The 19,378-nt window shown below is 34.4% G+C and overlaps 2 protein-coding genes across 8 annotated transcripts; one reads left to right on the top strand and one right to left on the bottom strand.

The window, feature by feature from the left end:
• Positions 1-3,730: 3,730 nt before the first annotated feature.
• Positions 3,731-5,254, bottom strand: LOC130939507 (uncharacterized). Its single transcript, XM_057867608.1, has one exon. It carries the CDS (start codon positions 5,252-5,254, stop codon positions 3,731-3,733), a length of 1,524 nt encoding a protein of 507 aa, XP_057723591.1.
• A 3,214-nt stretch (positions 5,255-8,468) lies between these two features.
• Positions 8,469-14,520, top strand: LOC130942020 (uncharacterized). 7 transcript variants are annotated; one of them, XM_057870689.1, is made up of 8 exons: positions 8,469-8,682; positions 8,772-8,897; positions 9,945-10,012; positions 10,107-10,236; positions 10,785-10,815; positions 11,755-11,895; positions 13,559-13,666; positions 13,763-14,520. In XM_057870689.1, exons 7-8 carry the CDS (start codon positions 13,586-13,588, stop codon positions 14,408-14,410), a joined length of 729 nt encoding a protein of 242 aa, XP_057726672.1. In that variant the 5' UTR covers positions 8,469-8,682; positions 8,772-8,897; positions 9,945-10,012; positions 10,107-10,236; positions 10,785-10,815; positions 11,755-11,895; positions 13,559-13,585; the 3' UTR covers positions 14,411-14,520. The 7 variants fall into 7 exon arrangements, with proteins under 7 accessions (XP_057726672.1, XP_057726676.1, XP_057726675.1 ...); XM_057870693.1 differs by lacking the exon at positions 9,945-10,012 and having other exon boundaries at positions 8,469-8,665; XM_057870692.1 differs by lacking the exon at positions 9,945-10,012 and having other exon boundaries at positions 8,780-8,897.
• Positions 14,521-19,378: the final 4,858 nt, after the last annotated feature.

The following is a 19,378-nucleotide window of genomic DNA, read 5'->3' as shown; positions in this document are numbered from 1 at the left end:
AAATTCACTTTGGTGTGTGAACACCAAACTTAGTTCCTTGCCACTATTCCTCACGCATTAACTTAACCCATTATGAATTCTCTTGATCTTGCTAAAGGTTATGGACAAAAAAAAATGGCAAAATGGTTAAATGATTCATCTGGTTGCTTGGAGCTAGCATTATGCAGAAGGTGAGAATGTATTTTTAGATAAATTTTGGTGGAACACCAAACTTAGAATCCTTCATTCTTCCTCAATTTGTTTTGGTGTGAAACACCAAACTTAGCTCCTTGCAATACATACCAATCATTCAACTTTTTATTGAAATAGCTATGAAAAGAAAACTACCTCTGGTTGGGTTGCCTCCCAACAAGCGCTCTTTTAATGTCATTAGCTTGACATCCTTCATTCTTTGATCATGGAGGCTGAAAATCATAGTGCCTCGACTTTTCTCTTCTTACTGTGAACTTCCTTCCAGTCTCCTCTTTGATGATCTCTAGGTGTTCATGTGGAAGGATCCGGTTCATAGTATAGTACTCAGATAATTGTGGAGGCACCTTCATTGGTTGGGTGTTTAATATCACTTTATCCCCTGGTGAGAAGCTCTCAGTGGAGATTTTCTGAATCCCTGCATTTCTCCCCTCTATCTCTTACTTCTCCTCTTAGTTGTTAAAGATATTTCAGAGTCAAAAAGTGTGGATCTATAGCTTATTTCTCTTGATATAAAAATCAGAAACACTGACAGAACTAGAAACTAAAACAAAGCACCCTGTAACTTGAGTGCAGTTAGAGTTAGTAGAGACAAAGTCTCGAACAGTTAGTGTGCTAGTCAAAATAAAGAAAAAAAATGCTTAATCTAGATTACCACCTTACTTAATCATTGTCAATCTATTTCAATCTCCGGCAACGGCGCCAAAAACTTGATGTGTGGAAAACGGTCCGACACAAAACTCACCGGCAAGTGCACCGGGTCGCATCAAGTAATAAAACTCACGGGAGTGAGGTCAATCCCACAGGGATTGAAGGATTGAGCAATTTCAGCTTAGTGGTTGATTTAGTCAAGCAAATAGAAGTTGATTTGAGTGATATGTATCCAATAGAAATTAAATTGAATGAAATATAAAGGGGAATGGGTGAATTGCAGGAAATTAAAGAGAACAAAAAGAGAAGAGAGCTGAATCTTAAATTGCAAGAAATATAAATTGCAAAAACTTAGATTACAAGAAATATGAATGACTGAAACTTAAAGTGCAAGAAATGTAAATTGCTTGAATTGTAAATGGGTCAAGGATGTGGGATTGCAGGAATTAAACAAAGAAAAGTAAATCTCAACAAACAAAAGAGTAGATGATGAATTCAAATGAACCGGATCTCAAATGGAAATGTAAAAGAACTTGGAAAAGCATTCAACAGAGAAATTAAAATGAAAACTCCAGATCTCAGGACTTAAGAGACTAGATAACCAATTCTAGATCTCAATGCCTTCCTAGATCCAAATTTTAGAAAACAATTAAAGAGGAATTAAAGATGAAGGCAATAGAGAAATGTAGATCCAGAAGCACAATTCCTTGAAAATGTTGCAGAAAAGTAAACAGAGAGTTCTCAAGGTGAGATTGAAACAGAATTCCTTCAATTCTCCAACCCAAAACTCAAACAAGTGTGTAGAAAATGAAAACAAGAAAACCCAGAGAAAGAGAATTCAATTCTTCTTCCTGGAAACTCTAAAACTCTATAGCAATGAAAACTAAAATCCTAAAACTAACTCTCTGCCAAAGTCAAATTAAAAATTCAAAAAGGAAAAGCTCACGTAAAACTTAAAATCTAAGCTATTTATACACTCTTCAAATGATCACTAAACCTTGAATTGGGCCTTTGGTCTTGATGGAATTGGGTTGATAATATCCTCCTTTGATTGCTCTTGGTGTTGGGAAGAAATCCACTTGTGAACCGGACCATGAACCATTCACGTTTGAGTCAACGTTTGAGGCAAACGTTGACTCAAACGTCTTCGTGAAACCAATTATGCAGCTCGGCCACTTTTGCTGTCATCCACGTTTGAGCCAACGTTTGGGGTCAAACGTGAGCTCAAACGTTGCCCTTCCCAAGCAGCTCTTCTAGCCAACGTTTGGCCCAACGTTTGAGGCAAACTTTGGCGCAAACGTGGCTCATTGAATCATCAAACAAGGGTGTTCATATATGCTCTTATGGCGCCAACGTTTGACCTCAAGTTTGAGGCAAACGTTGGCGCAAACGTTGCCATGCTCCTGGGTGATCTTCTTAGCTTTTATGGCGCCAACGTTTGACCTCATGTGTGAGGCAAACGTTGGCGCAAACGTTGCCATGCTCCTGGGTGGAAATTAATTAGCCAATGTTTGCCTCAAACTTTGGCGCAAACGTTGGCTCCTCCAGGGTGTGGTTGCACTCTTCCTCACGTTTGAGTCCAAGTTTGAGGCAAACTTGAGCTCAAACGTGAGTCCTTCCTCTTGCCTTTTGCTATCCCCTTTCTTCAACCTTCTTTCAAGCCTTTCTCCACCTATCATTAATCAACAATTGCATCAAAGCTATGCTATAATCGTGAGAGTTCTTCTTCTTCTTGACATATAAGAAAATATGGCACAAAAACTCATGAAAATGCATCAATCATTCATGGTTGATTGATTCTAAGGAAACATGAAATTCCACCCAAATGGCTTACTTGTGGCTCAAGAAAGTGCATAAAACCCAATGAAAATTAAAGAAAAAGACTAGTAAAACTAGGCTAAGATGCCATGGCATCAGGCTCACAATCTGAAAATAGAGCATAGTTTATGATTTCTTCATCGGACGGATCGTTGTCATTGCCAACTTCATAATTTGCTAATCTAGCAGGTAGTCTCCTCTCTCTTTGAGGTCTTCTAGATGATTCTGGTTGTTTGGTTGCGTCCGGTTGTCTTTCTTCTTCATCATCACATGTATTTGAAATTACAATCGGATGCTTTTCTATCTTTGTGTCCCAGTCCCACATGGCTTTCTCGTCAAACGTCACGTCTCTACTGATGATTACTTTTTTTGTTTCTGGATTGTACAACTTGTATGCTTTTGAGTCTGTGCTATAGCCAATAAAGATACACTTCTCACCTTTGTCATCTAACTTCTTCCTTAATTGATCTGGTACATGAGCATAAGTGATACACTCAAAGACTCTGAAATGATGAATGGAAGGCCGCTTTCCACTTCAAGCTTCCTCTGAAGTTTTATCACGAACACTCTTTGTTGGACACCTATTTAAAATATGAACTGCTGTTGCGACTGCTTCTGCCCAAAACTCTTTAGGCATTTGTTTTGACTTGAGCATGCATCTGACCATATCTATGATGGTTCTATTCTTTCTTTTAGCAACTCCATTTTGTTGAGGAGTGTATCTAGTTGTTAGTTGGTATTGAATTCTGTGTTGCTTAAAGTATTCAGAACATGCAAGATATTCTGTTCCTCTGTCTGTTCTGAGAATTTTGATTTTATAGCCACTTTGTTTTTCAACAAATGTTTTGAATGTTTTGAAGGTTTCACATGCTTCTGATTTTTTCTTCAGAAAGTATACCCATGTATATCTACTAAAATCATCAATAAAAGTGATAAAGTACCTGCTACCACCATTACTTGAAACTTCTACAGAACAGAGATCTGAATGCACAATTTCAAGTAATCTTCTAGCTCTCCAAGACTTTCCTGTAGGGAATGGATCTCTGTGCTTCTTTCCCAGTTGACAAATCTCTCACACACAATTGGGAATATGAATTCGTGGTAGACCAGAAACAAGTCCTTTTCTTGACAGGTAGTTTAGGCTAGAAAAATGAAAGTGCCCAAACCGCATATGCCACAACCAGTTATCATCAAGTATCACAGAACTCATGCAAGAGGGATTAACATATTGAATTTTTAATGGAAATGTTCTATTTGAAGTCATCCTTGCTTTATCAATGAACCTTCCATTGTTGTCAAATACAGTGCAATATCCACGATAAGTTATCATCTTATATCCCTTCTCAGATAATTGCTCCATACTCAATAAATTGTAATCAAGTTCAGGAGCATAGAAAACATCAGAAATATAACTCAGAGAACCATCCTTCAATCTAATTGGTATGTGCCCTTTTCCTTCAATAGGGATCTTTGTACTATTACCAAACTTCAATAATAGTTTAACTGAATCATCTATTGAAGAAAATAACTCCTTTCTACCAGACATATGATTACTGCAAGCATTATCCAAGTACCATAAATTTTCATCTTCAGCACATGAATTACTTGTAAAAAATAAAGTCTGAGTACCCGGATTGTCATCAGTATTTTGATGCTGATTTTCTGCAACGTGTGCTTGATTATTATTTATCACTTTGCATCTGCAATCTGCTGCTTTGTGTCCATACTTTCCACAATGAAAACAGTTGAAATTAGTTCTTTCTTGATAAAAATTGCCTCGACCTCTTCCTCGGTTGACAGGCCTGAAATTCGTTCCACCTCTTCCTTGATTAGGTAGTGTAAAATTATTGTAACTTCCTTGGTTGTAATTGCCACGACCTCTTCCTCTGAAACTTCCTCTGCCTCTACTTTGAAAATTAAAACCACGACCTCGTCCTTCTTGTATACGACTTGATTCTGCAACACTGTTTAAATTCACTCGACTTTTCAAGGCTTCCTCGGTTGATTTTTCTGACTTCTCCAGTATTCTGCTGATGTGGCTTTCTATGGTTCCTTGCAACTCTGCAATCGTCATAGTATCCATATCGTGTGACTCTAGTATCGTAGTCACCACATGGTCATACTTCATCGGCATGGTGCGAAGAATTTTCTCCACTACTTTGCTATCGGGCATATCTTCTCCATAGACTCTCATCTTATTGACAAGATCTGTAACACGAGTAAAATATTGCTCAACAGTTTCTGAGCTAGACATCACGTACCTTTCATATTCTCTTCTTAAAGAATGTAGTTTTGCTTTCTGAGCTTTATCTACGCCTTTGTATGACAGCTTCAACGTGTTCCATGCTTCCTTTGCACTTTTGGTATTTGCTATTTTGCCAAACACCGTATAATCTACTCCTTGATAAATTTGAGATAGCGCCAATTGATCTCTCCTTTGTTGGGCAGCATCTGCTCCTTCTTGCAAACCCAGTTCAATGAAATTCCACAGGTTTTGGGCCTTCAAATGGGTAGACATCAAAGTCTCCCAATAACTATAATCAAGTTTCCCATCTAACTTGGGACCGGACCACACAATATTGAAAGTGTTTGCCATACCAATTCTATGAATAAACAATTATGTGAGAACTCTCCCACACCTCAAAAACTCTCAAACACCAGGCGCTGGATTAACCAGCTCTGATACCAAATGTAAGTATAATAGCCACACTTAATTGGCCCTAGAATCACTCACTCATATAAATGACACTATCATATTTTTCATCTCTCAAACTCACTAACAAACTCACCAACACTCATATTAACAAAGAAAGAATTTTATAAAAACAAATACTAAACATTCCTTTTCATATATGGAGAGATATATAATACAAAAGATGCACCACCTATTTATAGTTATATTTGGCGGTTTAAACAAAATAATTTGTAACTAAGCTTAATGGTTAAGCTTGGATATAAGGCGGTAACTTATTGAAAGTTGTAGAAGAAACTCAACTTGTCACAAGTGTTTGATGTCTAAAATTATCCAGCTGTAAATCTTTGAACATTTGACTATGATCCTTTGTAACCTTTTCTAGTTGCTTTTCATAGTCATTTCAAATTTTACTTCCTTCAATTTTTTTGACCAAGTCTTTGACCAAGCTTTTGTGTATAATGGCGGTGAATGATTTTTAAGTTGATTTAATTATCAACAGTCTCGGCCAAAATAAATAAATACAAACTTTAAAATTAAAATTGTGCTTTAGCGGCTGTTAACCACAAACCGCCGCTAATTTATGAGATTCCGATACATATATATTTAAGAACAACCGTCGCAATCCTTTCATTTAGCAGCAGTTACGAAAACCGCCGCTAAATGGCTGCCTCAATCACCTGGCTGTGGTATAGTGATCTGTTGTTATTATAATAATTTTACAATTGGGTTATGCTAGGTAATTAATGATTTTTTTGAATAACATGAACAACATGTTCTAAAATTGGCCCAATTCAAATAAAACACACTACATCCCCAAATTACTCACCTAAATCTTGATATTAGAATAACCATTCGCACACCTAGTGAATTGAACATCCGATATATCTATTGTTTACATTGTTTAATATTTTTATTGTCTACCTATATCTTTTTTTTACAATTTTTCTATCAATAATGACTACTTAATTAAGTGGGAAAGTTAACTAAAAAGGACGCCTTCGTGAAAAAAAAAATTCCAACTTCAACCTAGCTAGAAGAAAAAAAAAGTACCGTTTAATTAATAAAATAAAATAAAAAGTCTCAATAATTTTGCTGGTAGTGTAGCTTTATTAGTGGACGTACAAATTTGCAAAATTTATTGAAACCATCCATACTTTTATTGTTTACCTCCAAAGCAAGTATGCAAGCTAGGTAGACCACCCTAAAATAAAGAGGAACTAGTTATATAAAATGAGAGCTTCATCATTATTCATTAGTCTTGACTCATTGCATGCTACACTCTCATTTTCTTACCTAAATTATGGTAATATATATTATCTTGTCATTGTGCTGTTGCTTTAATGGCTATTTAAATTGAGATCAATCACCTATCCATCAAGCAAACCGCACCAATGCTCAAGGAGAATCTGAGTTTTGATAAATTATTTATACCAATTTATTATATCGTGCTTATTCTATTATTAGTTAATCTACTTAATTGGCAAAAGCATAAAGGAAAAAATATATATAATGGTAGTGGTTCGGGGATAAGTCTCAAACGAATTTTTAAAAAGAAAAAAAGTGTGTGTTAGTGTGTATATAATAATAGATGAGACCACCAATTTAATATGTTAGTAATAACCATTGGCACATAGCTAAGAACCATCCAATATAATAATAAATATGTATATACTGTGGTGTAAGCTAAGGATTGGAGTGGAGAATAAGAGCTTTTCTTTAAATATAGGGAACAATTTATTTATCCAAAGAAGCCGCAAAGTAGTTCAACTTGTTCTCTTTATTTATACCAATTCTTGATTAAAATGTTGCAACATTACCGACACTATAATTTTGTCTGTTTTTTAATCCTGGAATTGATATACCAGCTATTAAATATGTTTAATTTGTGGCACCCGTGAATTGATTCTTTAATTTATGTCAGAAAATGGGATGATCCAACATCAGTAGTTTAATTTGTTTGATATTCTGCTCATTCTAATTGTCTAATTAACTCTTGCACATAGTAGTTGAGTCTATCTATAATTTAATATTTATCTTTCTAACACTTAAGCAAAAGACAACACTTTTTAAATGTAAATCTCAAATGAAAAATATTGTGATAATCTATATTTCTTTTTCTTTTTATCATTTTTTATAACAATAAAAAATTAAAAATACCTGCAAACAATTTATCTTTTTTTTTGGAAAAAAATAGTTCAACACTCATTATGATAAATTAAATTTAGTTTATTTATTTAAAAGTACTTGATTATATTAGTTAAAAAAAACAAACAAAAGAAAGGATAATAATAAAAAAAGTATTGGCATATACAATTTACTAATTTATTAATAATATACATAATTGTGTATGTTAGGAGAAATGTTAGAGTTAGTTGTAAGGTGTTAGTTATTTGGTTAAGTGTAACTAACTTCTGGTGTGGTAAGATATAGGTGAGTCTGTGTTGTGTAAGTGCTCAGCTGGTAAGAGAAGAATGCTAATAACATGACTCGCAGCATATAAGGTCGAAAAGTTTTCAATATGTAACCGTATATTATTAGTATTTCAGTCATTTTTAATTAATTTTAAAATATATATAATTAAAATTAACGATTAAAATTTATTAAAATATTAATATATTAATATATTTGAAGGTGATAGTATACAAAGGTATTAAATGACCTACAAAAACAATATCTGGGTATTTAATTTCACCCTACACTACTAGAAAAAACGTTTTTTTCGACACTAAAAATCGACGATTATTTCTGCCGTCGATATTTATCGACGGCTTGCTGTTGATATTGCTAGAAAAAAATAATTAAAAATAAAATATTAAAATCGACGGCTAGGTCGTCGATAATATTATGATACATAATATTATCGTTACATTATCGACAAACTTGGGGCTGAAAATAATTTTATTTTAAATTCGACGAAAATGACATCGATTTTATTAATTAAAATATCGACAATGATTACCGTCAAGAAATTTTAACGATCTAGATCGTTTTCTAAAACCAAATAAATGGTATAGATTTAATAAATAAAATAGACGCATAGAGTGTCGATTGTTTTTAATTTAAAATCGACAAATGTGCCGTCGATTTTTATCATTAAAAATTACTTACCCCCATCCACTTCCCGCGTACAGAGAATTCAGAAACACAATTCCCTTTTACCCCCAAATTCCCTATTTCAGCACCAACCTGCGTCATTCTCCGCTGCCGTCGCCGCTCCGTCACGGTTGCTTCGCCGGCGCTCCTCAACACACACACTCTCTCAACCATAAACCCTACTCCGACGCCTTACTCAAACCAAGGGTTTTCAGTGAGGTAGAACTCCAGCGAGGGTCAGTTTCCATTCTTTCTTCTTTGTTTAGGGTTTATTCATAAGTTATTCGATTCAACATGCATTTGATAAGAATTGAATGTTGTTAAGGATGACAGGCAGGAGCACGTAATTTGAAAACACTTACCGTCGCTGGTTCCGAAGTTCCCTTCGCCATTGTCGCTGGTTCTACTTGCTGTCGCTTCTAGCTCGTGCTTATCCAATGGCCTGGTGAGGGTGAGTTACCTGCTCCCCTGCTTGTGTTTGGATTCTTCCCTACTTCCCTGCTCCCCTACTTAGCTAATTAATTTGTTGATTTGGGGTTTCATATTTTTGATAATTAGTTTTTTGATTGGTTTTTAATGGATGATTTAGTAATTAGGTTTTAAATTTAGATTTTTAATTTAGTTTGTTTATTGATTGACAAAACATATGGAGGGAGGGAATTTGTAATGCTGAACTGAACACCCAATAATTGTTGCAGTTATCTCTGTTGTTGATATTTTGCTAAAAATGTGCTAGAGAGCATGAACTTCAAATTCTGTGTGTAGATCTACATTTAGGATCTCTATTTGTCTAATTATAATACAGTTTTTTTTAATTGAAAAAAATAAACAGGAACAACAAGAAATGTAATTTCTATGAACAGATCTGGCAATAAAATATTGTTTCACATGCTTCCTTTTCCTTACAAAAGAATGAAAGAGTTGAATATATAGGAATTTAAGATTTTGACCCAAAAACCAGCATGCACAGTTAGATCCACTAGTAAATACTAAATAGTAGTAGGCTAATAGCTCTCTCTTTTGAGGGTTTTTAGTTATTTTCTATAGCAGTTGAACTTTAACCCCCCTCCCCGCGGTTCTATTATCCATTTTGACATTAGTACTGTTTGCATTACTAAATCATGTGCTGTTTTGGAAAATATATAAATATGAACAACTCAGGTTGTTGAGCTTTTTGCCATTAGAAATAGTTAATGATAGAAAATGGGGAACTGTTTTTATATAGTTTTTTTAGGTGTCTTGTTACTAGATCCTGCCATTTTATCATTAAATTATTTCTTCTTTATAAACTCTGTTTAGAGCCATAGTCCTTGCCATGAATCAACATTAAATTATTTCTTCTTTATAAACCCTATTTAATAGACAAGTTGTTCAGTGCTGGAAATTTTATTTCTTTAGTTTCTGGATAGAAACTCTTGAATTTTTGGTAGTCTCAAAAATTCGATGGTTGCCAGTTATGAAAAGTAAAAAATTTGCTGTGTTTCTTCCAATGCCTAAGGAACAAATTAACACGGGATATTATAATATATACAAGCTGAAACCAAGGTCTATATATAATACAAGCAGGTTAGAAATATAATTATTCGTGTACTTCTTTTTATATGTCAGATTAATTATTTTTATGAATGATTAATTCTGAGTACAATGACAATTTGGTCAGGGCTGTTAAGGTGTGGAAAGAGCTACAAATTAAGGTGGATAAATTATCTGAGGCCTGATATCAAGAGAGGAAATTTCACCATTGAAGAAGAAGAAACCATCATCAAGCTTCATGAAATGCTTGGCAACAGGTACATATTCATGATTCATGATTCATGATACATGCATGTCATCCTCTCTCATCATGTTCTATATATCTTTAACATGCATGGATGATGCTGTTTTCTTGATTTAATAGTTATCCTTAATTTGTAAATAAAATGGTTGATTCAGTAGTACTAGTTTTCATCTCCTGTTTCAAGAAGCTGGATTATTATTCATGAGTTCACAGAAGAAAATTAAAAGCTAGGCCATATTATTGATGAGTTGAAGGTATTCTGCCACCTTAATTTGACTCTCCAAATAAACTTAAATACCATGCATTTTCATTATTTTTATTTTTATTTTTCTCACAAAATTAATCAAATTTGATAAAAAAAAGATATCTTATTTATATTTTTATTTTTCTCTTCATGTAAACAAATTTCTATCTCCCAATGTTTTAAGAACAATTAGACAACTAACTAGTTAGTTCCGATATCAATTAGCCAACCAAGATTTTCATATCTCACAGGTATAAACAAACTTAATGCAAGTTTTTATAATTGATGCTTTGCTTTCTTTTCAAACTTGAATGCAGTACTAGGTCTGTTCAGAAGTTATTGGAGCATGTGAGTATTTTTATTTTTGTTTCTCTCTCTCTCTCTCCAATTTAAATGCTTGATTCTTTTAATGACACAAAAATCAAAAGAATCTGTATATAAAGGGAAATAACAAAATACTGAATCATGAGTCTGTTATCTATTGTTTTCCTGATTTAGCTCACAAAAGCATTGAGCACTGTGCTGATGGTTAAGAGACAAGCCTTTAAATATATGTATATATTCCACCACTCAGCATTTATGCTTCATCCTCTTTTGTTTCTGTGATTGATGGCACGAAAGAAAACACATAACAAAATGGGTGCACCACTGTTTTCACTGTACCTTTTCCAATTCCCATTGCTTTATTATTATTATTATTATTCTGTATAAAGATGAGAACTTGGAACTAAATTAGTAATCTTTTTCTTGCTTTTTTTAGCTAATGGTGTTAATTTCAGCTTGATGATTCATGTGTTGTACTAGTTCTGTTCTGGGGTTATTTCCTTTTTGGCAGTAGAATCAGATTGTGCAACAGAGTTTTCTCTGAAAACTTTGATAATTTGAAGCCGGGGTTTTGGCCTTGCCCAGAAAGAAAAATGTTTGTTTAAAAACCTTCCTCTTTGCTGTGTTTGTCATTTTCTTCTTGCTTTATGATTTTCGTGGGAAAGTGTCACTGCTGAGAAAGCCAGAAATCATTTTAGAAAAGTGGAATTTCTATTGAGCAATTGCCAACTTCTGCTTATTCTTCATGTGTTGATTTTGCATTTTGTTATGATATTCGGTTACTGATTAAGCATTTTGTTACTAGCTGATTCTGTTTTCTGGTTTAGCTTCTTGGAGCTTAGTTAGTTTTCTGCTTCTTTGTGAAGTATGAGGAATCATCAATATTGAAAGAATATTCAGTTTTCTGCTACCGAACTCAAGATTCTGATATACTCTTTTGCAATATTTGATATTTCTATGCAGCATTTCACAGTGGGAATTGTAGTGGTGTGGGTCAATAGAATCTTTTGATCAAAGAAACAATAGTGGAGTATTTGGTTCTTCAGCATATTCACTATCACAAAGTATTGGTAGAGTTTAAGACTCCCAAAAAAGCTATTCAAGGTTTAACCTTCTACTTTTTTATTTATTATGCATGCTTATCTATACTTACTTATGTATGCTTGTTTGTGTAAACCATTCATAGTGAAAGTATAAATTATATTGATGATAAGATTTATTTGTTGTGGTTTCTCGTTGAATAAAAAAATTAAAAAGTGAATATTATCCCTTTGATATGTAGGAAATTAAATTCATTAATAATGGAAAACCAGAACCGAAGTTGGATGTATGATAGAACATATGATCAGAGGCGGGGTCTTAAACCCAGTTTTATTAAAGGGGTAAATGAATTTGTGGATGTGTGTACTAGAACTCATGAATTTCTCAGAGGAGGTTTAGTTAGGTGTCCATGTGCCAGATGTCAATGTGGGACGTTTAAACAGTTGATCGACATTAAGATTGATCTATATACTCATGGGTTTAAACCTAATTATTGGATTTGGACAGAGCATGGAGAAGAGATACCCACAGAGAATCAGATTAGGATAGAAGAAGATATTGAAAGTAGCTCTGAATTAGGTGGTGTTACATGGGAAGAAAATTTTGATCGTTATCATGAGATGGTTGTTGATGCTTTGCAACCTGAGTTTCACATGTACATGCAACCAACAGTGGAGGAACCAAATCGAGATGCCAAGAGATTTTATGACCTCTTAGATTCAGTTAGTAAACCCTTGTGGGAAAATTGTATCCATTCACGATTGTCACTTGCTAGTAGGATGCTGAGTATAAAATCAGAGGGAAACCAATCTCAGGGATCTTTTGACCAGTGGGCAACTTTGTTTAGAGAAATGCAAACAACTCCAAATAAAATTCCTGGGTTTGGGTATGGGTTTGGTCTCAGACCAATTGAGCTGGGTGGCCCCCACCTAATTGGAGTGTATTTATATATGTATGTGCATTCATAATTATTAGCAATTATCATATATTTTTGAGATTTAAATATACAAAGATGAGAGCTTTTTGTTTTGCTAGCAAGCACAGTGGGAAGTGGGAACTGCACATAACATATCTCCCATCCCAGACATGAAAACAAAGCAATCATCAATTATTTCTTTGGAAGAGGGAGTTTAACTGATTTCCTTGGCCCATTTGCTGGACCCCACATTATTTATTTATTTATATAATTAATCAATTATTAAATCTTGCAGGAGAAAGAAACAAGTATATTAAACATTTAACAATGAACTACTACTTTGTTTATAACTTTTCCAACCATTAATCTTGGTTTTCTTCTGATTTAGTAAGTCAGCACCGAGCAATAATATTTATTCCATTAAAGTAGACATCATTATTTTGTCTCTGATGACTAAGCCAAGGTTTTCTAACTCCAATTATGATCATGCTTCATAGTTAATTATTATGCTTATGCATGTAAGAGTGTTACTTAATTACTGTATGCAGTCTTCTAAGTAAGTCATTATCTAGATATGTAGATATGCTTATTTTATATCCAAATCTTCTGCATATGTAGATATGATTGAATTGGTTATTTGGTTATGCTTTGGTAAGCCTTAATCAATAGAGAGTGAAATCTATTCTTAATAATGATCTTGATCTAGTTTCTTCTTGAATTGATGCAAACTGCTGAGTTTTATTTTCTGCTTAATCAATTGCTTAGTACAATACATCCCATATTACATGATAATTTGGTTACATTATGTAGAATCATTCGCTTGGAAGACAATCACGTATGGATGAGTTTTTTGAGCACACTCATACTCGCAAAGAGGATAGGACTCAATGGGTTGATGAACACTCCCGAAAGACAAAGGTAACTTACCTTTATTAATTGTAACTATTTTGTTATCTAATTATTATACATTATTAATACTTATAGTAGTTTATCAATCATTTCTCCTCATTGTAGGATATATTTCAAGAGCGTATGTTTCAGGCTGACCAAGAGCGGCAGGCTGCTATAGAGGCTGGTGTAATTGATCCACCGCCTGTCTCTGAGGAAAGCATATGGATTGAGACAGTGGGTGGAAAACGAAGAGGTAGGGTATATGGCATGGGTGAGGTAAGGGACTCTTCCATGGTGCGGCCTCGAGTTGATGGGCCAACCACGACCACCAGCGCTGATGTTTTGGATCTTAGAGAACGAATCATAATACTCAATAGGGAAGTTGAACAATATGCCGCTAAATATAGAGAGCTTGAAGACCGCTACCAAAGGGAGAAAAGAGAGTGGCAACAGACTGTTGAATCATTGCGTGAGGATCTCAACACCAGTAACTCACAGATGGATCAATTTAGTCATCAGTTGAGCAGTTTGACTGAGTATGTGAGAGCCATGGGTCCTAGTAGTTCTGGATCACGTGTTCCCCCACCTCCTCCTTTTACTTTCCCAAGCTCTCAGAAAAGCACAGCCCCAGCCCCAGTCCCAACCCCAACCCCAGGTAGAAAACTTCCACCTATTCTGCAGCGACCAGGACAACCACAGAGTTCTCAAAGGGAGGATGATTCTGACGACGATTTTGATGACTCAGATGATTATTTAGACGAGTATGAGTAGGTTATTTAATTACTTTACTTTGATTATTTTGTATTATTAGTAGATTGCAATTTAAACGAATATAAGTCTAAGTTTAGTTATTTATCTTGTCTTGAGTCTTTATGTTAGAGGGTTATTTATTATTTTGATAAGTTTGTAAACTTATTATCTAATATTTAGTATAAATTTTATTTTTATATTTAAAAGTTTATTTGTCTTGTTATCTAATATTCTGTTTAAATTTTATTTTATATTTAAAAGTTTATTTGTATTAACGGTTTACTATTTTTCAAATAGAAAAAAAATTAAAACATATAACTATTAAAATCGACGGCTTTAGCGTCGATTTTATTAAACATATTATAGACAGCAGTGTTGTTGATTTTATTAAGTTAAATATCGACGGCAATAGTGTCGATTTTATTCAAGCACATATCGACGGCTTAAGCGTCGATTTTATTAAACATATTATAGACATCAGTGCTGTCGATTTTATTAAATCAATTATCGACAAAGAAGACGTCGATTTTAAATAATAATATCGACGGCAATGTTGTCGATTTTATTAAGAATGTAAAATTCTCACACCCATATTACAGACGGAATAGACGTCGATTTTATTAGATTATTATCGACGGCTATGAAAGCCGTCGATTTTATTAGCATTTTGAAAAATCGACAGGCTTTATAGCGACCAACTACGCCGTTTATTTTGCCGTCGAATTTCAATATTATCGACGGCTAAGCCGTCGATTTGGCCGTCGATTTTGACGACGTTTCTTGTAGTGCTACTAATATATAAATTAAACAAACTTACAGCAGCGTATTACGTTATGGATGTTGCATGTGAGATTGTCTAATCTTGCAGCGACATATATAGTAATATAGTATTTTAATTTTGTTTATGCCACACATGGCCTATGGACAATCTAACACAGTGGAAAGATGTGGATAAGCATAAACGTTATTTATTAGCAAATTATATATTTTAAATAAAAAATATGTTTTTTCAAAAAAAAAAATATTCGTAACGTTTATTTTTATTTCAATTTTAATTCCAACTATTTAAAATTAATTTTAATTTTACTTATGATCATAATTTTTTATGATCAATTATTAATCTATTTTATTTTTTTAATTTTATTTTTATCATTATTATCATTAATGCTATTATCACCATTACTATTACTACTCTACTCTCATCATTCACCACTCTACCTTCCTCCTTCCTCTTTCATCCGTCACAGGTCGTCACCTACCTCACTGTTGCCACCACCACAGCAATCACATTACTGCCAACACTCGCATCACACACCCTCTTCTTGAGACAAAATGAATATATAATTCCAAATGTTATGCCACAAGCATCTTGAACAAACGCAAATAATGATCCATAAAAATTTATTATCAGATTTTGCATGGAACATTACTGTCTGATATTCTAGGAGTTTACATTAATAATTTGCCTCCTTAAATATTTATCATTAGATTTGAAAATTCGTCGATAAATTCGACAGTAAATTTAGACACAAATCAGCTTTAATGTGGCATCAAATTTATTGTCAGATTTTACCGACAGAAAAATCCAATGATAACACCAAAAATTAAAGCATATCATTTTGGCAACTATCAACTCATCACTATCGAATTTTTTGTCAGTAAATTTAATGGTAAATTTGGTGTAAATTCAAACATGGCATCCCTCCCTCTTACTGCAAATTCTCTCTCTCTCTCTCTCTCTCTCTCTCTCTCTCTCTCTAAAAGAAGGTGCGCCACCCACCCTTGTTGTCGCTGCTGTCGCTGTCGCTGCCACTACTCTGTTGTCATCCGCACAGTGAAGCACGTCGTCACCACTACTGCTGAAGTCTTCGTAACAAAAAACTTCTGCCATATCTCCACTGAAAGATCACCACTAGCACTATCCCATCGTCATTAGAGGTCACCATTGTGCCGACATATCCGCCGATGAGGACACTACAAGAAAAACGCTAAGAACTGTCGGATTTAGCGTCGGACATTAGCGGCAAGTTTTTCATCGGATTTACCGTCAGATTTGGCAATAAATTCGTCACCCTAAAATATTATCGACGGTAAAATTTAGAGGGAAAAATAAATTTTGGCGTTCTAGCTACCCTCGGATTTACCGGTGAGTAAATCTGACACTGAACCTTATTTAGTGAAATGTTGTGTTTTCGTTACACGCACCACGTTACCGTCGGATTAATCCGCCGATAAATCTGACGGTAATTGTGCCCTAAATTTGAACCGCGAACCCCTTCCCCTTCATTTCGAAATTGGTTTCCCTCTCTAATCTCTCACCTTTCTCTCTCTCTTTCTAACCTCTCACCTCTCAGTCTCTCTCTAGCCCCTGCCACCGCTGGAAAGGCCATCGCCGCCGTTACTCGAAATGCCCCCTTCTCTGTTCTTTGTTTCCGCCACTGTTGCCTTGCCACCACTGGAAAGGCTGTCGCTGCTCGAATCGCCCATTTCTGTCTTCTCTCTTCTAATTGTTTTGCATTCCAGGTTTTTATTGAATCTGTTTTTCACTCTCTTTAACTTTTGCTTAGTTAATTTTAATTTCATTTAGTTGGTTGATTTTTAGTAATTAGTTTAGTTAGATTAATTTCTGTTTTAGTTGATTTTAGGTAGTTAGGGATTTTCATTGAATCTGTTTTTCACGCTATTTAATTTCTGCTTAGTAATCTTAATTTCATTTAATTAGTTGATTTTTAGTAATTAGTTTAGGTAGATTAATGTCTGTTGTAGTTGATTTTAGGTGGCTAGGTTAGAATAATTTAGTTAGATTGATAGGTTCTGATCTCTGCTCAATGTGTTTGGAATTATTATCTGAGATTGTCATTTCTTGTTGCTGAGATTATTTGAATTGCTCTGAATCATTAATTCTGCGTTTTACTGTTAATGTGACTGAAGAATTATTGCTGAATTTGTTTGAGCAATGCTTAAATATTTTGATGATTCGCTGGTTGCTGTTGCTTTGTTAGGAAATTACTATTTTAATGCTTATTTTGCTGATTCATATTGCTGCTAGAAATGCTAGTTTATAATGATTAATTATAGCATTTTGTCGTATGCATTGTTAGTGATGTTTCATCATGTTATTTTGTACTTTCTTGAGTTTGCGTTTCAATGTTTTTGGATTGTTAGAATGCTTTGAAAGTTAGAATGTTTTGAAAAATTGTTAACCAAGTTAGAATACTTTGAGAGTTAGAATGCTTTGTTAGAATGCTATGAAAGTTAGAATACTTTGAAAAGAAAATAAGATAGAATAAAGTTATAATGCTTGAAAAAGTCTAATTTAATTATTTTGAAACTAAAATACTATGTAATTTTCTTTTTTTTTTATTTACTAAACTAAACCACTTTTCAAATTATTTGTTATTTTTTGAGTTTCTTCTTATGTTATTATTTCTTGGTGTTTGTTGTGTTATTAATATGTTATTAATATATTCACTGTACAGACATGACGACAGGCAATACAGGTATGTCGAGTGGGATACGTGGTCGTGGTAGAGGGCGGGCTTCCACCAAATCCCCCAGGGCTGCCCAGTCATCGTCCTCTACTCCGATATCCCGTCGACGCCTGTGATGTCACAGGTGGGTCCATCGGACCAGCAATTTATCATGGTCCCAAACCTGAACTAGATGCCTCCTTCTGCTACACCCCCTGCAAATGCAGCGACGATGTCGACAGAGCCTGCAATGGGTGATACCTCCAATGCCCTCGAGCAGGATGCCTCTCCATCACCGCCTGTCATCCGGCTGAAGATTTGGCCTAATGGCATGCAGTTGTGAGTTCAATTTTTTAATATTAAGTTTGTTTATCTTAAGTTTGTTTATGTTAATTTTGTTTATCTTGAGTTTGTTTATCTTATGTGTTTGTTAATGTGCGATTTGTTCTCTGACAGGTTTGCACCGAATCCCAATGCTTGCACACGGTAGATATCTGAGGTCATTAAGTTCGTGTACGACCACCCGTGGCTGACCTACACGCAGATATCGGCTGAGATCAAAGAGCGCTGGTTTCAGAAGTGGCGGTAAAAACCAAATTTGGTTAGAATTAATTTACTATATTTGAACTGTATTTTATTCCAACTAACTAATGTTGGTGAATCACTTTGTGCAGTTGAAATTCATATGGGATACAGAGCATAACCTCATAATTCGAAAGATCTACAACCACTGGGCAGCCAAAACGTTTTCAGTAGATGATGAGCAATGTTCGTCAAGGAATAAACCACCTGACATTGTGGATCCGTCCATACATCAAGAGTGAACTGGAGGCTCATTTTAGAGATAACAAGAGGTTCAAGCGTCGCCGTCTGATGAACATCACCAACAGGCTTCGCCCAAGGTGTCGAGGTATACGGGTGGGTCGGTGACTTTCATGAAGAAGAAGACGAGACTGGTAAGAATTTTGACATTGCTTTATGTTATAGTAATTACTTGAATTAGTCTTTTAATTTGTTCAGTTATTTTATACGTTACTTGTTCTATTGTTATATACTTATATAGTCCTGTATGAACTGAATTGAGCTGAGTTGATGTAGAACTGCTTCGTCGATCTATTTTACTTTTTGATGATCAAGTTACTTAAGTGGTTAGTAGAGTTTAGTTAGTTTAATTTTCAATTTTAATGGATTTAGGTGGTTAGGATAGGTTAGAATAGGTTAGATTAAGCTCTGAGATTGCTGGAAAATGTTAGATTAATGAATTATTTGCTCATTCCTGCTGTTAAAATTATTTGAAAAATGCTTGGCTATGAAAATAATGATGGATATTTGGTTTAGATGAAACCCTTCAAGGGTGGCTAAATCCAAATTTCAGGGGAAACTCTGTCAAAATTTTTATAAGATTTTCAATGAAATCGAAAAAATTAAAATTATGTTTTCGAAATTAGAATTAAGATTTCCTGCTTTTTATATATTTGACTGTCATTGTTTGATTTCTTCGTTTATTTTATTGTTTGGT

The sequence above is a fragment of the Arachis stenosperma genome, chromosome 7 (assembly GCF_014773155.1).
Source record: "Arachis stenosperma cultivar V10309 chromosome 7, arast.V10309.gnm1.PFL2, whole genome shotgun sequence".
Taxonomy (NCBI): Eukaryota; Viridiplantae; Streptophyta; class Magnoliopsida; order Fabales; family Fabaceae; genus Arachis; species Arachis stenosperma.
Note: the sequence above shows the minus strand (reverse complement) of the source record. Positions and strands in the feature narration are given on the sequence as shown.